Genomic DNA, 17,093 nt, shown 5'->3' on the forward strand with positions numbered 1-17,093 from the left:
GCTATCCCTATGTTTCCAAAAGATTAAGGCAGGCTGGTTTGCCCCTCTGTGAACAGTCCTCAACTCTTCTCTAAACTGCAACATCCAATTGCTCTTCAGCCAAGACCTGGCCTAGATTTGAGGCTCCACAGTCGGAAATGCATGGATTTTGAAGCCAAAACGTGTTCAAATTCCAGTTTCACCAATAATAGTTTAGTGGCTTAAAGCAAATTACTCAGCCTTCCTACAACCTCAATTTCCTCATTCCTACAGCTTCAATTTCCTCATAAAATGGAGGTGATCATCCCTAGACGCATAGAGTAGCTGGGAGGATTAAATAAGGTAAAAAGAAAGGGTTTAGCACAATAAGTGCATAACAAACGAGGAACAGGTGTCCATAGACACACCGCATTATCTCTCTGCTTCAGATCAAAGCTGAATGGAGGAAGCGCAGTGCCCGTGAGTCAGGGGACCCCCACTCCGATCCCTGCTCTCTGTCACTGAACCCTATAAATAGCTTAGCTAAGTCACTGTCTCTCTCAGTCACTATTCGTTGGGGTGAGGAATGAGGGAGTTGTTGCAAGCGGTCCTTTCTGGCTATATCATTCACAGATTTTCTATTCTTTGGGGTTTGGGTCTGAATTTTCAGCATCCTCTCTACAGAATCACCCCCACTCTGTGCCGGCGCGCGCCCAGCCTTCCCCCAGCCCTCTCCAGGGCGCTGCCCCCTGCCTGCCCTCACTACTCCAGGCGTTGGCCGCGCAGCCCCGCCCCGGAGCTGCCTCCCCGCCTCCTTCCTCCTCCTGTGGGCGAGCTGAAGCCCGCTCGCCCGCTGCCGAGTGGCAGTCACGACTGTGAGGTCGCCGGCGAGGTGGCCGCGGGCGCGGCGGGGCGGGGTGGGGCAGGGCGCACTCTCCTCCACGCCGGCGGAAGTGCAGGGGAGGTGGGCAGGGCCGGGCGGGAGAGGGGGCGAGGCTGGAGGAGGGCACGTCGGCGCCTCGGCCAGGATGGGAGTCCCCGGGACCCGGAGCTGAGCAGCCTGGCGCGCGGCGGGCAGGGCGCGCAGGAGGACAGCAGCCTCGCTGTTCCTCCGGGAGCCCAACACCGTTCCCGCGCGGCCACGATGATCCCTCCGAGCCTCCCCCGCGAGGACGACGTGGACGGGCTGTCCAAGGAAGCGGCGGGCGCCGAGCAACCGCCCTCTCCTGCATCCACCAGCAGCCAGGAATCCAAGGTACCGAGCACACTTGCCCCAAGAGAACACAAACTCACTCTTCTCTCCTCTCGGTCCAGCTTTGTCTCTCCTCCGATCTAGCACGGGCGTGGGGGTCTGAAACTTGCTAGTTCGCCCAGGGCTGGAGGACTTGAACGTCCGGCAGGACCCGCTGAGATCTGAACGTCTGGTAGGACCCGCTGCTCAGGATGCTGGACCACATCCCTGTGGACCTAGCCTTCTCGCCCACACATCCACACGCGCAATTCATGGTGACTCCGGGTTCAGAGATCGATTTCTTGCGGGGTGGTGGCTTGGTTGCTTTGTGCTTTGAACCTGCTTGTGTCCAAAGCACGTGTAGGTGGGTATTAGGTGGCTTTTGAAGGCTGAGGGATGGAGACAACCGAGGGATACTCTTCCAGAAGAGCTTGAGTGCTGGGCCAGAAAAGCATGTATGTATCCCAAGGGTCTCAGAGACCTTTTGCATAACAGGGATCACCCCTACCTTCAGATACCACTCACTAAAAAAGAAAAAGAAAGAAAAAGAAAAAGGGTTTGCCTGCGTTCGTCTGAAAGTTGATGTTCCTCTTGTGAAAGTTAATACTCTAAGAACTTACACTTGCTTTTACGAAAGTTACAGTAACACGTATACACAAAACCAAACCCGCAGCACTTCTGTCGCTGTTACACTTCCTCTGAAAGTCTCGTGGGTGCCAGGCACATGTTTGAAAATCTTGGAGGAGGATAGAGTAAAATGTGGCTGCTGGCAGCGCAATGCCAAATGGCAACTCAGCTGGTGGTGGAAATCCTAAGATGGAGTTTGTAGTTACGTGGATTCTTTTAAGTGTAGAGTTCCTGGCTCTTTATTCTGATTTTATTGTGCGATCCCCAGGCATTTGGGGAATGTGAGGCAGTCCGTGTATACCAGCAAAGGAAAGGGGTTGCCAGTTTGTAGGATAGGGACAGGCCAGATGGGGCAAGGAAAAGTGCGATCCTGTCTCCCTTCACATGCATCCCTGGAAGCCACTGATGCAATCAGGAGGATGAAAATCACAGCCTGAGTGGCCCTCTGGATTTGGTGTGATCCTGGGCACTGTACATTTCCCAGCCCCCTGAAGTTGACCAGCAATGATAGTAATCTAAGCCGGAAAGCTTTGCCTCTTATTTATTTTTATTTTTTTCTGTTAATTACTGGCTGCCAGACCTGGGGTATATGTGTCAACTTTTCTAAAACTCGGTTGGAAACTAGGGAAAAAGCCCCCACCTTCCAGAGTCATTGTGAGGAGTACATGAGATGCTCTAATGTCCACCTGGCATACTGTAAGGACTCAATCATGTTTATCCTTTTCCTTCCTGAAATAAAGAGATGGACTCCATCTCATCTCAAATGATCCATTCCAAAGCAATCTGATAACCCATACGCATGCACTACCTCTCCTTAGTCAAAAAGTTTCTGGGTATCATTGCCTCCCATTGAACATCAGTCCCCAAAGTGATATAGGTTAGTGGCCATTTTAGAGGAAAGCTAGAATTCTGTAAATGAATGTAGCTAAACTCAGAGTAAAACTAGTATTGAACTTCTTGAATTGACCTGTTGCTCTGCAGTAGGTGTGTTCTGGAAAGGGCTTAGCATTTGGGTAAACAGTGGTATGGTTCAAATGCATTATATGGATTTGCTATTTATAGATGTCCTAATGGAAATTATTTGGCAGAGCAAAAACCATGTATGTAATGCCCATAATTATCCACCAATTTATCTGGCTTATGGTTTTCTACAAATTAGTTTTTCTCAAAGTGGTCTATACACCGGATGTGTGTTTCTACATTCCTAAATTTGATGTCATGGCCTCAGAAAACTTACTTAGTGGAGATGAACTATGGGGGCCCATGAACCCTAGGAAATAGAATGCAATATTGTATGCCTAAATGTGAATTTTTCTTGGCATAGCATTCGTAATATTCTCAAAGGGATGCATGTCCCTTAAAAAAAAGGCTGAACTGCTAGTGTGGTTGTGGTAAGGTAAGGCGGTAAGATGGCATGCACCTGGAGAAGAGGAAGACTCAATTCATTCTATTCTAGGAAGACTTAGCTTAAAGCTTACTGGCATTTACGAGGATCTTTGACCCTGTGCATGAGAGCTTGGTGAGGAAAATGTGAACAAGACGGTAATAAGAATTCCATCTTACTCTTCCATGAAGTCGTCTTGTTTGTAAAATATCTCGTGGGACAAACATGGTTCAGGCCCATTTGGGTATTAAACTCTCTCAAGGAAGACTTTGAAAATTACTTTTTAAAAAGATTTAGTTTTTTTTGCCTTATTATAAGAGTGACAAATACTCTTTGTAGATATTTGAACAGTCCAGACATACATGATGGAAAGAAAAATAAATCAGCTCTTGATTTACCATACAGAAGCATCTACTAATAATATTTTGATCTATATCTTATGTCTTTTTAAATCTGTTTATATATTTACATAGTTGAGAGAACAATAGTGAGCATCTACTGAATGTTTACTGTAAGTCAGGTACAACTTTAATCTTCACGATAGAATATTCTGTTAATATTTCTATTTTATGGATAGGGAAGTGGAAGCCAAGAAAGGTTAGATCATTTTCATTGTGAAAATTGATTTTATTATGGAAAATTTTAATATACACAAAAGTAGAGAAAACAGTATAAAGAACTGTCATGGACCTAATCATGTGGCTTCACAATCAATTCATGGACAGTATTGTTTTATGTATTACCACCACCACCACCACCACCACACACATACTGGATCATTTTAAAGCAAATTCTAGACATGAAATAATTCACCCGTAAATATGCTATCAGGTTGCATCTCTCAAAGATAAGGGTTATTTTCATAAACATGACTATAATCCCAATTAGCACATATTTCAGGTATTTTAAACTAAGGGCCATTATGTTCTTTGGAAGCTCACAAATAGTCTTTGGAAAATCTGTGAATAACCTGAACCAGCATTCAAAGTTGTTCGTGTACATGCTTATGTGCATCATCTAGGGAAAGAATTCATAGCTTCACGAAGGGTCTATAGCTTCAAAGGTTATTTTAATGTCCTTTCTCTTTTTCTTGAGGAAATTGAGGCCCAAAGAGGGGCAATGACTTGCTTGAGATCACACAGATAGTTACTGGCAATACCCTTATCTATGAACCCCATCTTGGGGTTCTGATTTCATTGTGCGATCCCCAGTCCATCCCCATTGGTATCCCAGTACAGTTTCCTTGGAGCAAATTCCTGTAAGCACAAGTCATAATATAGTTTAATGTAATTGTGGGTTTTCTTCTTTATGAAATTAGTTGAGTTGAGTAAGTTTGAAAGCCACTGATATATCATACCCCTCTATCTTCCCACTAACTATTTCAGAAAGATCACAGCCTAATTATTTTCTAAGGGCTTGACACAGCTTAATTTGTTTTCTAAGGGCTTGACAAAGATCATTGAATATAAACAAAAATTTCAAGTCCCATTATCGCTTATTTTATGACTTATGTCAATGAACATCTTTTCTCCTACTGACTTATTGACAACATAGAAAGCTTGCTAGTGTCTAATGTGAAGGTTTGGTATAAATCTCTTTGTCATCACTTATATGACACAAGGTAACGTTTTGATGATATTGAGGAATTATAGGCTTTGAGCTTGACACCTCTGTGAACCTGCCTATCACCTCAAAGCCTCGGCTTCCTCATGGGGATGCTGATGGGGCTACTAATACCTAATTGGTGTGGTTTTTGTAAGGCCTAAGAATACGTAATACACCTAATATGTTTGTTGTAAGCATACGCAAACATAAACCATTATTTATTTTCTCTATTTATTTCAAATCAGATGACTGCTACCACCAGCCACCCCAAATGTCATCATTGGAATAATTTCAATAACCACAGCTGACATTACTGTAATGTAACTGAGTTTACCTCTTTGGGCTTTTAGTTATGCTAATTGACTACAGTGAGACTTCACTTCAGCTATTTTACATCCCCAAGAAGATAAGCCATAGACTCACCAGCATGTGACTTAGATTTTGAAATGGTGATATAAGCCACCAGTGCCCTAGTGGAGCCATGGACCAAAGTGACCCTCATTCCTGGAGGGTTCCTTCTGAACCTGTACCACAATCCAACCTATGAAAAAGAAATCTCTAACTATGAAGACATGGCCTGAATCTCCCAGAAAGGTTTCTGTGTCCATCTATCAGCAGTCATTTATTGAGCGCCTGCTTTGTGCCCAGCATATCTCATACATATTTGTGAAGCTATTATTAATAAGGAATTTAACTTCTACTCAGGGAAGAAGATGAAAGAAAACAAAATCTTGGCTTTGCATTGAATCACCAAGGGAACCCAGTCCATAGGCTAGAACCACTAAGTTGAAATCTCTGAGAGAGATCTCAAGCATCAGTATTTTCTATGCAGATCCCACTGAAAACAGAATTAGAACAGTGTATGCATAAATGCAAATTTTGCTTTTTCTTCCACCTAGTGTTGTACATAAACAGTCTTCCCATACTCTTAAATAATTACCATATAACATTCCATTGTATGAATGGAACACAATTTATTTACCTACTGTACTGATGATGGACATTTGGATTGTTTCTTGTTTTGGGCTGCTGTAAGCCACACTGCTACGAACATTCCTTATATATTCTTTGTGGCACATATGAAGCTCTTCTATTGGGTGTATACCTAGAAGTGGCATTTCTGGGTTATAGGGTATACACATGTTCAGCTTTAACATATTTTTCAAAATGGCTGTACCAATTCATATTCCTGCCAGCAATGTATAAGACTTCAATCCACTCTTTGTGCTACCATCGTTTCATATTGTCTTTCTTATTTTGGCCATCTAATACACAATTAATGATATTGCAATGTGGTTTTCACTTGTATTTCCCCAATGACTAATGAGCTTAGCAGTTTTTATATGTTTATTGGCATTTGATATCTTCTGTGTAGTTGTTCAAGTCTTTTGCCCATTTTTCTATTAGGTTATTTGTTTCTTACTAATTTGTAGAGGTTCTTCTTATATTCTGCTTATGAGAATGTTGAGAGAAAAATGTATTGCAGATATTCTCTTCTACACTGAAAAAAAAAGGTTTACCTTTTTTCTTCTTCACAGAAATTCCTAATTTAATGTAGTCTAATTTTTACATTTTCTCTCCTATGGTTGTGCTTTTTGTGTACTGCTTATAAAATCTTAAGCCTATTCCACAGTCATATAGATATTCTCCTATTATTATTTTCTAGAATTGTTATTATTATTTACCTTTCACAGGTGGATTTGCAATTCATTTGGAATTGCTTTTTTTGGTATGGTGTGAGGTAGGAGTCAAGATTTATTTTGACTGTACCACTTTTGCTATCCATAAATAATTTGACTGTATATGTGGAAGTTTCTATTCTGCCCATTGGCCTCTTTGTCTATCTTTCTACCAGTACAGCACTGTCTTAAATGTAATGATTTCATTTAAAAGGTCTTGATATCTGGTAGCATAAGCCCTGGAACTTTGCTGTTCTTTTGCAAAACAGATTTGGGTTATTTTTGACTCCTTGCATTTCCACGTGTGCTTTGGAATCACCTGATCAATTTGCACAAAAAAACGCCTGCTGGGATTCTGAATGGAACTGCATTGAATCTATAAATCGATGTGGAGAGAATGGGCATGTTCTTACTCCAAAGTACTTGCTTTTGTCAAGTCCCCTACGACATCATTGGCAGGAACCAAATTTTGTTACTTTTTCAGTTTGGGGTTTACCAAACCAACTTCTGTTGTCTAAATTCAAGCCTCACATCTATGCGAGGGCAGATCCATGACTAGGGATTCCAAGATGAATATTTTGTTTACGTATTCATTTTTGTCCACCTGAAGTCTAAACTAACATTTCTTTATCATCAACCTGAGTTGGTAAGAATTTTGTTTCTAGTTCATTTTTTCCTTCTTTTTTAGATCCCACTCCATGCAGACATCAAAACCAACCTAGGTTTTTCTTAACTGTGGTAAAATATGCATAACATACAGCTTACCATTTTAACCATATTTAAGTGTACAGTTCTACAGCATTAAGTACATTCACATTGTTGTGCAGCCATAACCACCATTCATCTCCAGAGCATCTTTATCATCTCCAGCTGTAACTCTGTACCCATTCAACACTAATTACTAATTCCCCATCCCCCTTTTTCACCAGTCTCTGGCAACCACCATTTTGCTTTTCGTCTATATGAATTTGACTATTCTGGGTTTACCATATAAGAGAAATCATATAGTTGTCCTTTTGTGATTATTTCACTTAACATAATGTCTTCACAGCTCATCTACCTTGTGGCATGTATCAGAATTCCCTTCTTTTTTAAGGCGGAATAATATCCCATTGTATGTATATACTACATTTTGTTTATCCACTGATACATCAGTGAATACTTGGGCTGCTTCTACCTTTTGGCTACTCTGAACAATGCTGCTGTGAAGTGGGTGTACAAATACTTGTTGGAGTCCCCTCTTTCATTTCTTATGGGTATATAACCAGAAGTGCAATTGCGGGATCATCTGGTGATTCTATGTTTAATTTTTTGAGAAATTGACATCCTATTTTCCACAGCAGTCACACAGTTTTGGATTCTGACAAGTAATGCACAAGGATTCCAGTTTCTCCACATCCTCACCAACACTTGTTATTCTCTGGGTTTTGTTGATCCTGATGGGTACAAGAGGGTATCTCATGTTTAGTGATGTAGAGCATGTTTTTATGTGCTTATAGGTCATTTGCATATCTTCTTTGGAAAAATATCTAGTGAAGGCCTTCGTCCATTTTAAAATTAGATTGTTTGGTTTTTGTTGTTGGATTGTAGTAAGTATAAAAGGCTTTTAGCTAGCAAATTTGAATGATGCAGAATTATTGAATTTTATTATTGTTTTACTTACATTTATTCATTGAAAGGGTTATTTTTTGTGCTTTTTTATTACTTGTCTTTTTGGTATGTGAATTATCTGTTCATGTCCTTGTCCATTTAATACTGTTTATTCATTTCTTATTGGTTTGTAAAAAAATTTTTATAAATATTAAAATCAATCTTTCATATACATTGCTAACATTTTCCCAGATTGAAATTTGTTTTTCAATTTTATTACATTTTCAATGTAGAAGTTTCCTTTTTTATGGTTTTAAATGTCTCAAATTTACTTAGCTATGTTTTATTCTTTTCATTTATATTTAGAAAGTACTTCCAACCCTGAGAACAGAAAAATAAAATAACCTGTATCTTTCTCTAGATCCTCAATATGTACTTTTTGCTTTTATCATTTTCATCCATCTGGAATTTATATCATTATGTAGTATGAATAAATCTATTTTTTCCAAATGATGAATCGATATTTCTAAAACCATAATATGTGAAATAACAATTTTGCCTCTAACTATAATTCTCTTTCATTTGGAGGGGAAAGGGAGTGCAGTGTGTAGGGACAGGGGTTTATTGCTGGAGAACTTCCAAAAGTATGGTAAATATTAGAGAGATACCAGGCTGGGACATGACTTAACTTTAAATGCCACTAATGTTTTACTATACATGTAATATTGTACAGTATTGGGCTGACAGGTGGCCTTAGTTCTCCTATAAACACTAGCCACTCTAGAAGCCACCAAAAGTACTTGTACAGCCTGAGAAAAATCATGTGGTGCCCTGCAAATTCAACTTAAAGACAAATCCATTTCCAACTAAGTCATTCCTTAAGATCCCCTTCTACACAAATTCCAGACATCCCACTCATGTTCACAATTAAACTAAGGCAGACTTTCTCATTTTAAAGATAGGTAATGTTCCTAGCTTACGAAGAATTTCCATCAGGAGTAGATGTGGAATTGTTTCAGATGACTTTTTGGCAAGTATGCAGGTAATCATGTGATTTTTCTTTTTCTTTTTCTTTTCCCCTTTTTTTTTTTGTCCTTTGGCCTCTTTATCTGATGGATTATATTAATAGATATCCTAATATTAAACTCTTATTACAATCCTGGAACAAGTCCTACTTGGCCATGGGGATTTTATTTTAATAAACTTCTGAGTTTTGATTGCCAATGCTTTATTATTTTTACATCCACATACATAAGAGAGATTGTTCGATAACTGTTACTTTTGTGTTCTTGGTCAGATTTTATGTTTAATGCTATACCAAGTTTCAGAAGATGAATTGGGAACATGTCTATGAATGTTTTTGTTTTGTTTTTGTATTTTTATGTGTGTAACATTTTATAGAACCCAGAAATAATATTCTCTTTGAATGTTTTTTAAAAATGCCAATAATATCTAAACCTACCACCTGTCTTAAAACAAAATTTGGAAATAGTTTTTTCCATTATTAAATTCCATTCCTTTTTTCCTAAATTGGCTTGAGTCAGATTTGTTAACTTGTATTTTACCAGAAAATTATCTATTTTACTTAAATCTTCATAACATCTCCAGATGGGTTATAGGAGGACAGCACTGGTACCTTCCTTCAGTCTTGTCCCATCTTCCCTCTCTCTGGCAGGATTCCCATGGATTCCATCTTGTTCATACCATCTTTTATACTTCTCTATTTCTGTCTAACACTGATTCCTTAGATCTGGATTTGAAATCAGAAGCGTTAAGCACGAGTGTTCACATCTCCACTTTACCAAAAGAAAGGATCCCTTGCTCCCTCTTTCAATCTCTCACTCATTCTTGGTTTCCCTCTTACTGCTATAGAAGTTGCTCTTTGATCCCATTGGCAATCTGTCCTCTGCCCATCTTTCAAATGCTGTTCTTCCCCAGCATTCTATTTTTCACCCCCAGTCCTTCTCATCCTTCATAATCTCTCTGGGCTAAATCTTACTTCTTATTATTTCATCCACCAGCTGAAGACTCCTAAATCTGCATCCAACCCAGACATCACCCTAGTGAGTGCCAGACCAATACATCCTGCTGCCCTTTGGACAGTCTCTGTTGATGCCCACATCTTAAATTCAACCTACCCTCAACGGAATTTATCATTCTTGACTCAGCTGTCACCCCTTTTCTTCTTATGTGCTCTTTTTGTTGTTAATTTGTTTTTTCTTATGTGCTCTTCTTCTGATGAGCTCCTCCATAGAGAAGCATCATCCACGGAGTCCACCAAGCCAGAAAACCAGAAGCCCTTGATGAGCCTGACGGGGGTGGCCTGAGCAGGGAGGAGGCTGTTTGGCAGCAGGTAGAGAGAAGACAAGATGTCTTGCAGCTCCCAGAGCATGCTTCATTTGTCTGAAAATGAAACATGCACCTGTTGCCTGTTTCTAAGGCCCTCATAACTGAAGTTTCAGTCAGCATGTTTTCCTCAGGTCTGGAAGCAACTGTGACCACAGGAGGAAGGATTGAGGTCAGACTCGAAGAAAGGAATAAAGAAGGAAGACCCAGAACACCCTGGGGCTCCCAGGAATGCCACTGCTCCCTTGCCCTCCAAACCGATACCAGGGGAGTGAAAAGCCTCACCAGAGTTCTTTATGCCTTGATAAGATCCCACATTCCCTCCCCTCCCCTCCAACACTCTGTTTTATCAGAACAAGGTGACTTGGAGACCTTGGAAAAGATTCCCATCACACCACTTTCCCAGTGATGTCAATCACTAGAAGCACAAGGCTGCAAGGCCCCTTCCTCTCACAGTTTCCTCTCTGAACAGATCTGCACGTCTGCTAATCCAGCCCATCGTCCAACCTCCCTAGAGGTCAATACCTTCCACTCTACTCTAGAATTCACTTTTAGCAAAATCCTCTTTATCCTCAACTTCTTCTCGGATGTGTCCTTCACTTCTTATGCTAATATCTAGTCCTTTCCTTTCTCTTTTTGAGACAGGGTCTTGTTGTGCCACCTAGGCTGGAGTGCAGTGGTGCAGTTATGGCTCACTGCAGCCTCAGCCTCCCAGGCTCAAGCAATCCTCCACTTCAGCCTCCCAAGTAGTTGGGACTATAGGCACATACAATCATGCCTAGCTAATTTTTATTTATTTATTTATTTACTTATTTATTTACTTATTTATTTGGTAGAGATGAGGTCTCCCTATGTTGCCCAGCCTAGTCTTGAACTCCTAGGCTCAAGCAATTCTCTCACCTCAGCCTCCCAAAGTGCTGGAATTACAGTCATGAGCCCCATGCCTGGCCCCTGCAGAGCTTTCAGGTGATGGTTGTTTTTTCCTTCATCACGCCTAGTGACCAGGGAGGCAACCTTACTGCTGCCTCCCGTTTATTGTCTCTCTTCCTTTAAAACTCGCAGCTTTAAAATCTATGCTGTCATCAGCAGTCACCTCCCAACCCCAGGGAGGTCTCGTCTGCTAGAGCCAGGCCTACTCTAATTCACTCCAGCACTACTCCTGTTGTACATAATCCTTTATGATTTTCACACACTGAAGATGACTCTTCCAAATACCCTGACCTCCTGAGTCCTTAAGCTTTTCTCCTCCTACGATCTTGTCTTCTACCCTCTTCCATATTGGCCACCCACTTCCATGAGCATTCCCAAGACTTCATTCAAACAAGCATTACACCCTCTCTAGAATCTTCCTTTCAAGCTTCCCAGTGTATGGCTACCATCTAATTCTCTTTAGCCTTTCTGTTCCAATAGTATTTCAGCCACACCAGAGCATCAAATCCATTAAATCAGTGAATTTACCCTCCTTTCAGTATTCCTCACCCATTTTAGGTTCTTAGATTCTACTTTTCCTTCACTGTAATTACTTCTTTGCAAATACCCTCAACTCCCTTGCTCCTGTGTCCCCAGCATCACCTAGAAAATTCAATCTACCTAAAGCTCATTTTCCACCTACTCTGAACCTGTACTTCTGGAGAAAGTAGAGAAGACAGATGATAAACAAGGTAAAAAAAAAATGCATAACATTATTTTAGGCAGTGATAAAGCTAAATAGAAGAGTACTTGTGGAATAGGGTAGCATAGGGAGCTATTTTACATAGACTGACTGCTGTGGGCTGAATATGTGTGCCCTCCAAATTTATATTGAAACCCTAATCTCCAATGTGATAGTATTTGGACATCGGCCTTTGGGAGATAATTAGGTTATGATGGTGAAAGCTTCATGATGTAATTAGTGGCCTTATGAAAACAGACAAGAGCTTCCTTCTTCTCTCTGCTCTCCCTCATGTGAGCATGTAGCAAGAAAGCAGCCATCCGTGAACCAGGAGGAAGGCCCTCAGCAGGAAATTGATCATACTGGCACCCTGATCTCAGACTTCCAGCTTCCAGAGCTGGGAGAAATAAATGTTTATTGCTTAAGCCACCCAGTCTGTGGTATTCTTATTACAATAGCTCAAACTCTCTAAGACAGTGACCAGAAAAGGATTCTGCGAAAAAGTAACTTTTGTTTCAGAAATTAGAATGGAGTAAGGGCATGAGTTGTGTGAAGATCTAGAGGAAGAGAAGAAGTCGGGGGGAGGGGAGATCTGAGCAAAGCCCCAGAGGTGGAACAAGCTTGTATTTGTGAAGAGCAGCCAGAAATCTTGGGTGCTTATTGTTGAGTAAACAACAGGAAAAATAACAGGAGGTGAGTACAGATACCTAAACTCACCTACAGAGAGGTGAGTCCAGTTGCTGGATCTTCATTGTCCAGTATGGTAGCCATTAACCACATGTGGTTAGTTAAGTTTATATTTAAATTAATTGAAATTTAAAAATCAGTTTCTCAGTAACACTAGCCACATTTCAAGCACTTGGTAAGCACATGTGGCTAGTGGCTACTGTATTAAACACCACAGATTAGAGAACATTTTCATGATTGCACAGGCTCTAGTGGACAGTGCTGGCTTGGTCTTATGGACTTCATTGTCTATGCTAAGGAATTTAGATTTTTATCGAAGTTTGAAAGAACACCACTGGAGAAATCCAGGGAAGAGGAGGATCCGGATAGTACATTACTCACATTTTACAAAGATTACTGTGGCTGCTGTATGCAGTGGGACTGTAGCATAGCAAGAGTAAAAGTAAGGCCAGTTAGAATGCTATGGTAGTCCAGATTAGGGAGAATCTGGTAGCACATAGTGAACAATTTAAGAAGTGATATAGGACCAGCATGGTGGCTCACACCTGTAATCCCAGCACTTTGGGAGGCTGAGGTGTGTGGATCACCTGAGGTCATGAGTTAGAGACCAGCCTGGCCAACACGGCAAAAGTCTGTATCTACTAAAAATACAAAAATTAGCCAGGTGCAGTGGTGCACACCTGTAGTCCAAGCTACTCAGGAGGCTGAGGCAGGAGAATCGCTTGAACCCGAGAGGTGGAGGTTGCAGTGAGCTGAGATCATGCCACTACACCCCGGCCTGGGCAACAGAGTGAAACTCTGTCAAAAAAAAAAAAAAAAAGGAATATATTTGCATTATATTTTAGAAATAAAATCAACAAGAGTTCCTATGAATGTATACTGTGAGGTGTGAAGGAGAGAGATAACTCAGTAATGACTTTTAAAACGTTAATAGGAGAATCCAAAGAGAGAGATATATATATATATATCAAAATATTTTATGGTCCAAGAAGCCCTGTGCAAAGGTAAGTTGGCAGCAGTCACAGTAACCTTCAAAAAGATGTGAGGTGAACTTAATCTTATGGATAACCTTCCAAAGATGGAAACAATGTAATTGGCTTGACTGAAATTGCATACTGGGAAATTGCAGACCAGAAAGTTGAAGAGGTCATATGAAGGTCTTAGAAGCTGGGCACAGGGATTTAGATTTGAAAGGTGAGGTTAAGAGAAGTCACTAATGTTGTAGTAGTGAAGTGAAAGATGAACTGGCATGGGGGGCACCTAAAGCCAGGGAGGTGAGTAGTCCAGTCTTTAAAAGATGACAGAGAGCAAATGAGAAGAAAGAGAAAAGAGCAGACATGACAGGAATTTCGATGACAAGTAGAAGTGTCTGTTTCCTCCTCAGGGAGCCATCTTCACAGAGCCTGCACAAGAGGTGGAAGTTGGGATCAGGAGGGCCCTTATCTGGCTGGAGACTACTTGGTCAGAGTGAACGACCAGAATACATGAATAGAGATTCTAAGATCAGAGCCAGAAATGTGGAGACAAGGAAATTCCAATGGTGGGGTGAGAACCAACAGAGCAAAAGGGGCTAATGTTAGCAGGTAGAAGATAAGAAGCAGGATGGAATGAGGTGCAAACAAAGTCATCAAGAATTAAAAGTATTCGTCTCACTGCTCATGGCAGCTCTTCTCTTCTATGTTGCTTGGTCCATGTAGATTATCAGTCGACGTTCAGTCATAAGGATTGGCTGTTAGTCCCAGTAATCTACATTCAAATTTCCTCATGTAGCAAGAAGATAGCCCAGCAAGGGCCAGAATCATCCAACAAGAAAACACGTTGATTTTTGGCTTCTATAAGCATCTCGCCACAAAGTTAAAAAAAAAAAAAAAAAAGATGAGAGTCAAGTAGAAAGACATTGGATTAGAATAATTTACTTCAGTCCTAGAGTCTTTCTGGTAAATAATATTTACCTGTATGCAAGAGAAAACTCTCTGCTCATAGTTTTCATTGTATAAATTTATTTCCTCCTCCCCCAGTTAATCTTATTCTAAAAACACAATGGGAGCCCCACCCTGAATTTCAACAAGCTTAGAGATTTTCAGATTGATTTCTTTTTTTATATTTTGTTTTAGCAGATATTGAACCAAAGTTTTATCAAGCAGAGTATACATGACTTAGATATACATATGAAAAATTAATTATAAATTGGATCTCTGTTTATTGAACAATATTTTTCTACTAGTTTCATTAAAAAATTTGAGATGAAGTTCCTTGGAAAAATAACATTATAAAAAAATAATAAAAATCACAGGATACAAATGCAATAAATCTTTTACATCAGATTTATGGTTGAAAAATGCTAGGGATAATTTTCTGATAGCACATTATTACTGCTATACAAAGTTAGTCACTACTTTTTTCCAGAGTTCCATATTTTAGGGGAAATTAGTGCTTTCCATCTCACAGAAGTACAGGGATACTTCATTAGAATGCCCAGCAAAGGAGTCATCCGGGAGAATCAAGCCATGCTGATAATGGGGGGCATGAAAATGTTGCAAGCATTTTTCCTGTTGATAATTTTGCTTGTAAATCTTTCTGGTTCACATTTCCCTGCTTTTAAAAGCAGAATATACCAAATGTAATTTCATTCCCATGTAATAACAGCGTTGCAAATGCTTTGTAAATTTCAAAGCAATTTTATTGTTTTTATAATTTCCTTTTCCTAATTACTCAGCATCACTATTTTGAATGCCAGTTATTGAACTTATTATATGTAGAGTAGTTTTTTCCTTGCACTAATGACTCTATACTGCTATTCTCTCCTAGTTCTTGTATCTGATTCTTACATTTTACTATCTCCTCCCACACAGAGATTATCCCTGTCTCTAGTCTAAGGCTTCTAATTTGCTTCTGCTAATTTGCATTTGTAGTGGAAAATAAATCATCAAACCAGTTGGAGTTTTTTGTTCCTCACAACAAAATGGACACTGAGCCTAATGGACTATCAGAAAAGTAAACACGGTTTTGTCTTTTAGTGTTTTGTGTTTTGTTTTGTCTTTTATTTAGTGATTAATCTGGTAGTTCAGACTTTTTGTTTATATTTTCTGATTCTTGGTTATGTTTCCTGTAAGTTGTTTAGTCAGATACTGAGTTCCTGATAGATTTGAAATTTCTTAACTCTTGTTTAAAAGACAAATCAATTAAGCTAAAGTTGCTGGTACTCACTTATTTAATTAATACATGTTTGCTGAATGAGGAATGTGTTGATCAGTTTGGTGGTAATTATTTCTGATGGATCTGACCTTCTAATTAACATTGAAGAAATAAATTCTGAAATATAAGATTTCATTATTGTCAATATCTGAGTGGATCTTTTTTAACTGCTATATTGGGCATGTCTCTTCTCTTCAGGTATATATCCTATAAGTGAAAATGATCAAAATAAATGTTCCATGAATATGTTGCATGAGGATAAAAAATAACAAAAGAAGAAAAATCCTGTTTACAAAAATAAAGCATACAGTTTATGCTTCTTCCCACGAACACAAGAAAGAATATGACATAAATTCAAGAGGCTTCATGTCAGACCACCACTCAGACTACTGAAGCCTCCGAATCATGCAGATATTTAATCATTGTGAAAAATCTACCTTCCAGGTGGAATAACTTCAATCCACTTTGGATCACCCAAGTGCTCTTAGAATTTCGTGGATTTTATGAGCTTGTCTGAAAAAGTAATATACGTTGTTTCGTATGTTATTTCTTTGTTCGTTCTTGTGGTTAGGATTATTTTGGCAAAGTTTCTTTCATGGATTGCCAATAGGATGACTTTTGCATGCAGCAGGCAGGAAAAAAAAAAAAAAAAAACCTAAGCTCAATTTGTAATACATTGTAGTGTTGATGATGGAAGATATTTTAAACTTGTGTATGAGGAACCAAGAGCAAAATGCCAAGCCATCTAACTCCATGGCAGGATCTTTCCTGGCTCTCAATTGGACCTTCACTGGTAAGTTTGCCCATAGCCTGGTTGGACAGCTAAACAAAGAGCCTGAATCTAGCTCTCTGAGCCTATACATCTGGTTCCCAGACTCTAGGCAGCAGCTGTGAAACAGAAGGAAGCTCATGAGGAGAGCAGCAGCTTTGACCTCATCCCCCGGTGGTCAGACTAAAAAATGCTACCTGCCAGTTTATGAGCTTTGTAGATAAGATTATTTTACTGCTATCTATGAAAGTATGTTAAAAAAAAAAAAAGAAAGAGAAAGAAAGAAAGAGGAAAGAAGAAGAAAGAAGAAGGAAGGAAGGAAGAAATGAAGGAAAGAAGGAAGGAAGGAAGGAAGGAAGGAAGGAAGGAAG

At 39.8% G+C, this 17,093-nt stretch overlaps 1 protein-coding gene across 2 annotated transcripts in view; it reads left to right on the plus strand.

The window, feature by feature from the left end:
• Positions 1-537: 537 nt before the first annotated feature.
• STAC (SH3 and cysteine rich domain) overlaps positions 538-17,093 on the plus strand; it is a 151,324-nt gene continuing 134,768 nt past the window's right edge. For both annotated transcript variants that reach the window (XM_011961577.1, XM_011961578.1), the window contains exon 1: positions 538-1,213. In XM_011961577.1, coding sequence (XP_011816967.1) covers positions 545-1,213 — 669 coding nt within the window. In that variant the 5' untranslated portion in view covers positions 538-544. The remainder of the gene's footprint in view (positions 1,214-17,093) is intronic.

Source organism: Colobus angolensis, unplaced genomic scaffold, assembly GCF_000951035.1.
Source record: "Colobus angolensis palliatus isolate OR3802 unplaced genomic scaffold, Cang.pa_1.0 Scaffold56, whole genome shotgun sequence".
NCBI lineage: Eukaryota > Metazoa > Chordata > Mammalia > Primates > Cercopithecidae > Colobus > Colobus angolensis.